At 39.4% G+C, this 12,526-nt stretch overlaps 1 protein-coding gene across 3 annotated transcripts in view; it reads left to right on the top strand.

Annotated features, from left to right (window-relative positions):
- The window catches only part of dock8 (dedicator of cytokinesis 8), a 164,688-nt gene that overhangs the window by 11,910 nt on the left and 140,252 nt on the right, over positions 1 to 12,526 (top strand). For 2 of the 3 annotated variants that reach the window (XM_061900626.1, XM_061900617.1), the window contains exon 2: positions 11,118 to 11,217. The exons of the other annotated variant lie outside the window; for it this stretch is intronic. In XM_061900626.1, coding sequence (XP_061756610.1) covers positions 11,118 to 11,217 — 100 coding nt within the window. The remainder of the gene's footprint in view (positions 1 to 11,117; positions 11,218 to 12,526) is intronic. 3 annotated transcript variants of the gene reach the window in all.

Here is a 12,526-nt window from a genome sequence, read left to right as displayed (position 1 = left end):
ATTTCCTTTAGAAACTTGCTTTGTTTCTGTATGAGTGAGTTTTCTTTGCACCCTTTGGAACAATTAATAACAAACGCTGAGGTACCTCTGTACAACAACGGCATGGAAAGAGGACTTAAGAACATTCACAGAGAAGCAATTTTTTTCTATTTTAGGTAACAGGCTTTTAATATAGTGGTTTTCAAAAGTGTGAGATTGGCCTTTCCTGGTAGGTGACAGAATACCTAAAGTAAGGACTGGCATAGCAGTGGCGGAAAAAAAAGAAAAACAAACTTTCTTAAGCTAACTTCATTTTTGTGTGGCAAAAATAAACAGATTCTGTGGTCTGAGCTTAAAACGCCACAAAATATACTCCAGAAAATCAGGTTTTTAGAGTGTAGAGGAGACCCACGCCATATTTTCTTTCTGAGGGGATTCTCAACGTGCTACACCTTGAAAACCTAGCATTAACTGACCGTTAATCACTCAAGTAGTCAGTCAACTAAATGTGGTTAAATGCTAAACCCTACTGATTTTGTAAAAAGACTTTTGCAACGCATGCCACAAATATGCCTGACATGCTATCCTGAACATATACAGTAGTTCACCACAGAATTTCCATTCAATCCAATGATTTTGAGGGGTTACTACTTTACTTTCATCATGTCCATTAATGAATTAATTATTTGTTTTGAATCACCCATATAAAACAGCTTTTTGGGAAAATACGCTGTCTTTGTTTTTGTAAGAATCACTGCTATATCCCTGTAATAACATCAGTAAAGAGTCAACTTCCGACCATCCGCCCAGGCTGGAGGATGTCCTTGAGGTGGAGTCCATCAGATGATTGACATATACTAATAAATACAGAAAATGAATAGTTTTACATTCCTAAATCCCACAAGAATATAACAGTCACAAAGGCAGTAGCAAAACTTAAATGCGGTTAAAGAGCAAGGCTCATATCCAGGAAGGCTTGTGCAATAATAATCCGACACATGCATAGCATGTGCAAACACAGCAAGTGTGGGCCTGCAGCGGACAGTATGACGCAACAAAAATTAGCCGCTATGGGGAGGGAGAAATAACTTGGGTGTGGGTACTGTGGCGAGTAAATATTTAAATAAATATGACTAATGTAGCTTGAAGAATTATTGACAGATTGGGGACATTCATAATTCAGCTATTATGTCAAATACGGAAATCAGTAAAAGTAACGTATATTTGTGTTTAGAGTAATATTTTACTGCACTAGAACCACTAACCTTAAAAATTGAGCATTAATATTTAGATTTTTTAAATTTATTATATTTATAAACACATTTTTTTAACTGCAGATGTTATTCAATTATAATTGCTCTATTAACGCTTTTCTATATTTAATACCAAGCAGCGATTAACTTGCAGACAGAAATATGATACATATTTGAAAATGTCTTATAATTTGTAAGCCTCAGGCCTCAGATTTTTTTTACTGGATTTTTTTACACCAGGAATGATGGTGCTTTACAAATTCTGCCTGGCAACAAATCCATCCATCCATCCATTTTCTACTGCTTGTCCCTTTCGGGGTCACGGTAGGTGCTGGAGCCTATCTCAGCTGCATTCGGGCAGAAGGCGTAGTACACCCTGGACAAGTCTCCTCATCACGGGGCCAACACAGATAGACATACAACATTCACACACTGGGGTCAATGTAGTGTTGCCAATAAACATATCCCCAGGTGCAAAATGATAGAGCAAACACCTGAAAAAATTGTCAAAGTATTTTTACGTTACAGGGTGTGGTGTGCTGATCGATTGGCCATCTATCGGTATTTGCCGATTTCGGTGAAAAAGTATCTAATAGCCCAATGCCCCTAAATGCCTTTCGATGCCGATCAACAAAAGAGAGTCTACAATTGTAGGTCAGTTAGTTAGTAAGTGAGCGAAATAACTCCATAAGTTATAGAGATAGATAGACACACTTTTATTCATCTGATAATGGGTATATTATATGATTGCAGTGTAGGTTTTTACATACAGGAGCAGAAGTAAAATGTAATGAAAAAATAATAATTTTGTAAAATAATGCACATTGCGCACTAATTGTAGCACTATGTAGAGACAAAAAAATAAATAAAACAAAAGCAAACAAACAAATAAAAGAAAAAAAGCTCACAGTAATCACATAAGTGTGTCTTATGAAACTTTTAACAAATGTCCCGGATTGGAATAAGGAACAAATGATTAGATGTAGGGCCTGGTCCATATAATTTCTATTACATTACCCTACGTTTACACTTCTATGTGTTAATGTTAGCAGCCCTGCAGAGACAAAGATAGTGGAGACAGACAGGAGAGTTCACTCTGTTTCTTTTATTCTGCCGTCAGTAGCTCAAAAAGGTATTGACAGATTCTTATCTGCCTTTCAAAATGGGATAAGGAGCAATTCATCACTTTTTGGAGCTGATCTGGATCCTTTATAGGTAACACTTTAGTAGGGGGAACATATTCACCATTAATTAGTTGCTTATTAAAGTAACACATACTTAATTTAGAGTTATTTGGACACTAGGGGAACATATAAGCATTAGGGTTAGGGTTCGGGTTACCAATAGCAATAATTCTGAGGTTAGTGACGGAAGACTCTTAGTTGCTCACTGGTTGTGTAATAAGGCCATGCAGAATAAGGCATTAATAAGTACTTAATAATGTTTAATTAAGAGCCAATATGTTACTAATTTGCATGTTAATAAGCAACTAAATAATGGTGTGTGTTCCCCATACAAAAGTGTTACCCATTTCTATGTTACCTTATGTTTACGTTACAAGCCTCAATTTCTGTGTGTGTGTGTGTGTGTGTGTGTGTGTGTGTGTGTGTGTGTGTGTGTGTGTGTGTGTGTGTGTGTGTGTGTGTGTGTGTGTGTGTGTGTGTGGTAGCGCCCCTGCCTCCACCGACAAAGACACTGGATTACTAACGAAGCTTCACTGTGTTTTTTTAAATTTCACTATATATTAGATAGCTCAAATATCGATGGACGGAATTTCATCTACCTTTCAGGAAATGTCAGAAATGGGGTGAGGAACAAGTGATTTCATTTTGGGGCTCATTCGTGCAGATTAAGGACTTTTTTTTTTTTACCATTGGGAAATAAGGCCTGGTGGAGGTCTTCACTCTCCTGGTTTATTTTTAGTCCACAGGCTGATAGAGGCAGCTTTTATACACAGTGTGGAGCCGGTCCTGTAAGTCAAAAATCATCACCTGCATTGTGGCAAATTAAGTACAATTCTTACAAGTACTATTATCCCTCGAGGACTGAAGGGCAAGGCTAAACATGTTACATACATAGTAAGAACAAGCAAGAACAGACAAGTAGGCATGCTAATTGCTAAACTAGTTGCAAAGGGAGCTTGGAACAACACAATACATAAGAAGTGCTTACTAAACCTGAACAAATGCAGATGATAAAATGTTACAGCAGAAAGTAGGCAGCTATTAACCGGAAATTAACAAGTAGATTAATACAAGTCTAGAGAGAGAATAATATAGCAGTGTCTGGCTGCACGGTGATACAGGGGTTAGCGTGTAAGCCTCACAATATGATGGTCCTGGGTTCGATCCCTGGCTTGGGATCTTTCTGTGTGGAGTTTGCATGTTCTCCCCGTGACTGCGTGGGTTCCCTCTGGGTACTCCGGCTTCCTCCCACCTCCAAAGACATGCACTTTGGGATATATTTATTGGCAACACTAAATGGTCCCTAGTGTGTGAATGTGAGTGTGAATGTTGTCTGTCTATCTGTGTTGGCCCTGCGACGAGGTGGCGACTTGTCCAGGGTGTACACCGCCTTCCACTCGAATGCAGCTGAGTTTGTCTCCAGCACCCCACGCGACCCTGAACGGGACAAGCAAGCGGTAAAAAATGGATGGATGGATGTTGCTGTTAAGCGACCAGGCTACACATAAGAGCGGGGAGGATTGATCCATACTGTATATCTTTATTGTCGATACCAAGGGTAGTATCAGTATATGTTCAATACTACCGTGGTTGGATTGATATTTTTATTTGCACAAAATCTGTTTTTTGTCATTTTGCAAACTCAGGAAATAAGTCCATGGACACAGAAGGGTAAAATCAAAGGATTTAAATGAGTAGTAGATAGTAGTGTTTGCTTTTTTTTGTTATTGTGTGCTATTGACTTTGTTTTGCTCAAACAATGTTATTTAAGATTTTATGGAAATAGTTGAATAAATGTGTTGATATTGTTACCCTTTTTATAGCACCCACTAGACCTGGGTTGATATGCGATAGGTCAATTAACAAAACAATGAACTTGCCAAGTTTGCCAGCCTCGATAACTGTCGTGTGCATGCATACAGGAGGCTCTTCTTCTTCTTCATACAATGAAATTAAGTATTTTTTTTGTAAATACGCTTTTAGTGTAGGACATTTTCACCGACTCAGTGTCCCAGTGGTTAGAGTGTCCGCCTTGAGATCGGTAGTTCGTGAGTTCATTGTGCTACTGCCTGTCCCATTCGTGGTTGCGAGGGGTGCTGGAGCCTATCTGAGCTGCATTCGGGCGGCAGGCGGGGTACACCCTGGACAAGTCGCCACCTCATCGCAGGGCCAGTATAGATAGACAGACCACATTCACACTCACATTCACACACTAGGGCCAATTTAGTGTTGCCAATCAACCTATCCCCAGGTGCATGTCTTTGTAAGTGGGAGGAAGCCGGAGTACCCAGAGGGAACCCACGCAGTCACGGGTAATGATTTGCAAATCTTTTTCAACTTAGGTTCAACTGAATAGATTGCAGAGACAAGATATTTAATGTTCGAACTGAGAAATATATGTATTTGCAAATAATCATTAACTTAGAATTAAATGACAGCAACACTATTAGGAAAACGCATGGCTGCCGTTTTGTTACCCCAATGATGCGAGAACCAGGAGAGCTGAGACCAGGTAAGATAACTTTAATTCTCATCAAAAACAAAAAAACACGAAGCAGTCTTGCATAAATGTTCCCAACATAGGTTTTATCATCGAGCACTCGTCAGTGCTCGAGTGAAAACATAAATAGACATATGTTGATTGGCAACAGGTGTGGACCGCCTGCTGCCAATAAACGGCAAGTGAGGAAAAACAGTGCTCAGCGGAACAAACGGGAAAAATAACCAAGTAAGAGCACGGACAGGAAGTGAATACCAAAATAAGGAAACAAACAGAAATGAAGTGACAGATTGTCACAAACACATTGCAAAAAGGTCGGCAAAGGGGCATTTTTACCACTGTGTTCCATGGCCTTTCCTTTTAACAACACTCAGTAAATGTTTGGGAACTGAGGAAACCAATTTTTGAAGCTTTTCAATTGTAATTATTTCTCATTCTTGCTTGGAGTACAGCTTAAGTTGTTCAAAAGTCCAGGGTCTCAGTTGTGGTATTAAAGGCTTCATAATGTGCCACACATTTTCAATGGGAGACAGGTCTGGACTACAGGCAGGCCAGTCTAGTACCCACTCTTTTACTACGAAGCCACGCTGTTGTAACACATGAACAATTTTGCTTGGCATTGTCTTGCTGAAATAAGCAAGGGCGTCCATGAAAAAGACGTTGCTCGGATGGCAACATATGTTGCTCCAAAACCTGTATCCATCCATCCATCCATTTTCTACCACCTGTCACATTCATACACTGGGACCACTTTAGTGTTGCCAATCAACCTATCCCCAGGTGCATGTTTTTGGCGGTTGGAGGAAGCCGGAGTACCTGGAGGGAACCCACGCAGTCACAGGGAGAACATGCAAACTCCACACTGAAAGATCCTGAGCCCGGGATTGAACTCATATACCTTTCAGAATTAATGGTGCCTTCACAGATGTCTTTGGTGTTTTTGCTGTATATTTGCTTTGTATCATGCAATTGTGAGCAAGTTGCTAAGAGTGGGTATCAGTACTTTTTGAGCACATTCAATAATACCGTGATAGTAAGGATAACTGATAATTTTGGTGACAATAACTTTATCTCGCCATATTATAAATTGTTGTGGGTATGTATACTTGAGTTGTTCTCCACCCCCTTAACTACAGAGACAGAACCTATTTTATTGCTTTAGGTTGTGATTTTTAATCAAGCGCAAAAGTTTGCCAACAGAGTATATCCTATTTTTTATTTTTTTGTTTTATTTAAAGTTTACATTCCAATTGCAATGATAAAATGTATGATAAACACAAGTGTGTTGCATTTGAAATGGTACTTGCATTATTATTATATATTATTATATAAATTATAATTTGGTCTCAAAATAATGTTGACAATTATATAATTTTTCGGCAATAATTTGTAGGTCAATATATCGTCAACAGACATTTGTTATTGGCCCAGGCCGAGCACTCACCATGAATAAATTAAAACATTCACAGTTAATACATGTGATGGGTATCGGAGCATAAAACCTGATTGAAACATCCCGAATTACAGCTGTTTGAATTTTAAGTCATTTATGATTTTTTTAAATCACATTTGATTTGAAACTGGAAACAGGCATTCATATTTATTACTGATTCCTGACCTAAAATAATCATTATGTTCAGTGTCTCCTGTCATTTGCGTACAAAAAAAAATCTTCTTCACAGTTTGCAGCTCGACTTGGCTACGCTCGTTTTTTATTTTAAAACAGCATCATCATCATCAAACTGAGGGGACGCCTTCTGCGAGATGACTTTAATGGTTATTCTGAAGGTCCAGATTAGACTCAAAGGAGTGTGAGTGAGATGATGATATAAACAGAAGTCTTCCTGTTCTTATCTTGTCTTTGCTGTTGCACAATCATTGTCGTCAAAGGTGAAGAGCATTGTAAGGTGCTGTCTATTGTGCAAATATTTGCCCTTTGGATTTGTTTGCTCCATATCTTTTAGTAAAACCAAGTTAATAAAGAAAAGACTGTAATGTAGATGAATTTTTTGGGGTAATTTTCTTGCTCTGGTTTATGTGCTGAACCGTGAGGACGTCCACTAAAGACAATGGTCACAGGCTGTTTGTGTGCTGGGATAAAATAATGCCTGTGTGCTGCTGGCAAGGCCTGATTACTGTTTTACTTGCTCGGGCTTTTTATAGTGAAGTGAAGTGAATTATATTTATATAGCGCTTTTTCTCAAGTGACTCAAAGCGCTTTACATAGTGAAACCCAATATCGAAGTTACATTTAAACCAGTGTGGGTGGCACTGGGAGCAGGTGGGTAAAGTGTCTTGCCCAAGGACACAACGGCAGTAACTAGGAAGGCACAAGCGGGAGCAATGCGCTTTGTGTTTGTATGCTAGCAAGCAACCACAATGGGCGGGCATGAGAGGGCCACTGTGCACATGCAAATAATACTTTTCTATTCTTTATGTTTTGTAGAGGCATCATGCCTATGCATCATCATGCTGCATGAACATGTATGGGCTTTGTCTTTTGCTAACGATGGAATGTATAAAGATGGAATTTCTGAAGTGTAGTTTGTGGTTTTTGGGTAGGGCTAAGCTCTTTTAGAAGTGGTGTGTCACAAACATTTTACAAGGTTGGGATAGCCTTGAGGCTAGAAAAGAAGTTTCTGTTTTCTACGTTGGGGTCAGTGGCTGCCTAGAACTAAAATAATACCATTAGAGTCTTGCAAGGTTCTGTTGACATAAAATGCAGCTCTCTCGTTGGACTTTGCTCTGGTATCCTGCTCTCCAACCCAAATGCCAACCTTCCTACGGATGTCATTTTTTACTAGATGGAAAAACATGCACCTGGGGATAGGTTGATTAAATTGACTAAATTGGCCCTTGTGTGTGAATGTGAGTATGAATGATGTCTGTCCATCTGTGTTGGCCCTGCGATGAGGTGGAGACTTGTCCAGGGTGTACGCCACCTTCCGCCCGAATGCAGCTGAGATAGGCTCCAGAACCCCCCGCGACCCCAAAAGGGACAAGCAGTAGAAAATGGATGGATGGATGGATGGATTTTTCCAGAAGTAATGAAAATAGAAATCAGTTCCAGGGCCAAACTCCATCCATCCATCCATTTCCCACCGCTTGTCCCGTTAGGGGTCGCTGGAGCTATAGTGTTGCCAATCAACCTATACCCAGGTGCATGTTTAGGCAGTGGGAGGAAGCCGTAGTATCCGGAGGAAACCCATGCAGTCACGGGGAGAACATGCAAACTCCACACAGAAAGATCCCGAGCCCAGGATTGAACCCAGGACAACTCAGGGCCTTCGTATTGTGAGTTACAAGCAATAACCCCTTCACCACCGTGCTGCCCACCAGGGCCAAACTGTTGTATTTTAATAAGCATCATTGGGGATATTTTGTACTGTTTCTAGTCTCATTTTGCACGGACGCTGAATTCGCCTCTGGTCAACCGTTTTACCTTTTGAGTTTGAGTTTGTTTTGAACATGCATACAATTACAACATGAGGCATCGCAATTTCCAGTTTTTCTTTTCAACATGTTCGAAAGGAGTGAAGCAGTTGTTACGTAGTAGTTGTTAACACTTTTGTTGACTTCCTGTTCTCAATTTATTCACAGCATTCTCCATAAGTACTGAGATTCAAAAAAGATAGTGAATTAGGTTGTTTTTCACATGGTGAGATAAATAAGATTATCAATAAATGTAGAATGTTTGTTATGGTTCATCTTCTTTGTACTTTGTAAACACTTTTAGTTTGAACCGTTTCTTGAATTGGATCATATTAGTACATTGTTTGATTTGTTTCCAAAATTCAATTCCACGTACTGATATACTGACGGTCTTAAGTGTTGTACGTTTGTACGTGCATACAAATGTTTTAAATAAAACAATTCTCCAAGGTTATATTTCTTTCCTTTTGTTGAGAAGAATTGTTGTAAGTTCTGAGGTAGCTGGTTATAGTTTGCCCTGTACATAATTTTAGCTGTTTGCAAATTCACTATGTCGTGGAATTTCAATATTTTTGATTCAATAAATAAAGGGTTTGAATATTCTTAATATCCAACATTATGTGTTATTCTAACTGGGTTATATTTGTATAGTGGTTTTCTACCTTCAAGGTACTCAAAGCACTTTCACACTATTTCCACATTCGACCATTCACACACTGATGACAGGAGCTGCCATGCAAGGCCCTAAACACGACCCATCAGGATCAAGGGTGAAGTGTCTTGCTCAAGCACACAACAGACGGGAAGCCGGGTTTCAAACCAAGCTGGGTCTGGCAGATTTGACAGTGACAAGCAAACGAACACGTCCTCAAAGTACTATTGGATTTTCGCTAACGGTTAATGTCGCAAAGCCACTTCTAAGTCAGTAATCCTCGTTTCCGTAGGGGCAAATAAACTACGTTGCTTACAATTTAGGGATGAGGACTAGCTGGACATGCTACACTTTTGCTATACTTGCTATACTGTACTTTTAATGTTTAATTGATATTGTTACATAGCCACCTTGTATTTTTGTTTGCTTATAATTGTGACGAAAAACCGATGACAAAAACAATGATATTGAAAATGTTCAGTATCACTAGCAGCATTGGTATGACCAATAAAACCCCTGTAACTACTTGAAATTGGATTGATACCCACATTTGTAGTATTGCCTGGAACTAATATAGTAGCCATTTTAACAGAATTAAAGATGGAACCATGTTACAACAGAAAATAACCAGATATTAACAGTAAATTAGCAGATAGATTAATGATGAAGTGTGAAGTGAATTATATTTATATAGCGCTTTTCTCGAGTGACTCAAAGCGCTTTACATAGTGACCCCCAATATCTAAGTTACATTTAAACTAGTGTGGGCGGCACTGGGAGCAGGTGGGTAAAGTGTCTTGCCCAAGGACACAACGGCAATGACTAGGATGGCGGAAGCGGGAATCGAACCTGCAACCCTCAAGTTGCTGGCACGGCCACTCTACTAACCGAGCTATGCCGCCCCATGATGGTTTTGAGAAATGGATTTGAGTGGCCGTGCCCGCAACCTGAGGGTTCCTGGTTCGATCCCCACCTACTACCAACCTCGTCATGTCCATTGTGTCCTTGAGCAAGACACTTCACCCTTGCTCCTGATGGGTCGTGGTTAGGGCCTTGCATGGCAGCTCCTGCTCCTGTAAACAGGACGTGTAGGAAAGTTTGTGTGAATGGGTGAATGTGAAAATAGTGTCAAAGCCTTTGAGTAGCTTGAAGGTACAAACGCACTATACAAGTATAACCCATTTACCGTTCAAATAACAGCACCAGAAATTATGCAATATATTGCCACATATGTCAGCAGCAGTTAAATTACGAGCCTTTGTATCTTGTTTTGAAATGGTTTAATTATCATTTACATAATGAATGTTGTGACATTTATCATTATTGCAGGAGGATGCAACATATATCGCGATGTAGATTTTAGGCCTATCGCCCATCCCTACAACCAACTATACCCAGATAGAAAAAAATTAGGAACGTTGGAAATAAAACTACCTGAATAATATAGCTGAACACAAATAATAATATATATATAAAGCAACATCTAATTCTGCCCCTTCAAATGCATCTATTGTGTTTGCCAGTATATGCATTTCCGTACAGTATTTTCAACTGTATGACCATGGATAGTAGGCTCTAAAGCAAATATGTACAGTGGTATGTATCTTAGCTGTATGGTGAAATATATTCAACCAGTTGGTAGAATAGTTCTGTTCTTTTCATTCTCTGTCCCGGCCCTTTTTTTATGTAGAACACAAACATTCACTGTATCTAGCCAGTCTATTTGAAGGCCCCTCCATTGATTGCCATGTCGTGTAGATTTTCTGCTGCAGCCTGACACTCAAACCGGGACACCGTATTTATTCCACTGCCCGTTGTGCTGCACAACATGACAAAGCCTCAACATAGTTGTGCTTCTGTTGTGAGTTGCGAACAATAGTGTGAATGGAATCACCACGGATGAGCAATTCAAACCAATGCAAGTGAAAACAATGGTAAACCTGCTGTTGTATACCTCATTAAGATACATTATGATGAGCATTATGCTTGAAATATGCTAAGTTATGGTATATAACAGTCTTAGATCTATGTTCCCTATTGAAGGATTTGTATGCCCACATGTTTAGCAATGTGCATTGGTATGCTAACGCTATCTAATAAATTATGCTTCATTCCAGACATTCGTCTGCAGAGATCAGGCGAAACTTCAGCGGCAACTACGGCTATTATCACAGACGGACAAACTCCAATGCGTCAGCCACAACTTACCTTACAGTGGTAAGTTTGACTTTTTGTGGAATCTGAAAACTATTGTTTTATTATTTAGAACACGGGTCGGGAACATTTTTGGCTGAGAGCCATGAAAGCCAAATATTTCAAAATGTATTTCCGTGAGAGCCATATAATATTTTTTAACACTGAATACAACTAAATGCGTGCATTTTTAAGTAAGACCAACATTTTTAGAATATAACAAGTCCCTTATTCTTTTTAATAAAATTGTTATTCTAAAGTTAACCAATAATAAATATAATACTTCTTACCATTAATGCGACATCTTGAACAGTGGCGATAGAAAACGGGTGGTTCGATTGTAGCTGAGATAGGCGCCAGCGACCCCGAAAGGGAATAAGCGGTAGAAAATGGATGGATGGGGTGGATTAAAATGGATGAGAATGTTTTATAATTTGAACGTTATTTTTAACACTGTGATTACCAGCGGAATTATTCATTACTTATCATGTTAAGCAATGTCAGCTAAGATTTACCTGAGAGCCAGATGCAGTCATCAAAAGAGCCACATCTGGCTCTAGAGCCATAGGTTCCCTACCCCTGATTTAGAAAATAACCATCTTACACCATTCACCAGCACAGGGACACAATGCAGTTGCAAATAAATACAATGGGTCCAAAGTCATTGAAGGCCTTTGAAGTACAATTTGAACCAGACTAAAATCTTCTGCAAAATATTGTACACCGCCTGTGAAAGTTGGCAAGATTGATTGGGCAATTTTCCGGCTTTGCAAAATTATCGGAGCTGTAACGGAGGCAGAATTCGGTAGTTTTATCGGTACCTACCAAATTTCGTCTCGACTACAAGGTATCAACGGTATATACTGAGTGGTCTAGTGCAGTGGTTCTCAACCTTTTTTCAGTGATGTACCACCTATGAACATTTTTTTACCCCCTAATCAGAGCAAAGCATTTTTGGTTGAAAAAAATAGATAAAGAAGTAAAATACAGCAAATTGTTGCATTTCTTTTCACAGTTTATGAACTTACATTCATATTTTTTATTCAATAAATATATTTATAAAGGATTTTTGAATTGTTGCTCTTTTTAGAATATTTAAAAAAAATCTCACGTACCCCTTGGCATACCTTCAAGTACCCCCAAGGTACGCGTACCCCCATGTGAGAAACACTGGTCTAGTGATTTGAGTGTCCGCCCTGAGATCGGTAGGTTGTGAGTTCAAACCCTGGCCGAGTCAATCCAAAGACTATACAAAAATGGGACCCGTTGCCTCCATGCTTGGCACTCAGCTGTTGCTCCCTGCTCCCCTCACCTCAGGGGGTGATGGGTCAAA

This window comes from Nerophis ophidion, linkage group LG01 (genome assembly GCF_033978795.1).
Source record: "Nerophis ophidion isolate RoL-2023_Sa linkage group LG01, RoL_Noph_v1.0, whole genome shotgun sequence".
Taxonomy (NCBI): Eukaryota; Metazoa; Chordata; class Actinopteri; order Syngnathiformes; family Syngnathidae; genus Nerophis; species Nerophis ophidion.
The sequence above is the reverse complement of the archived record's forward strand: the minus strand, read 5'-3'. Positions and strand labels throughout refer to the sequence as shown.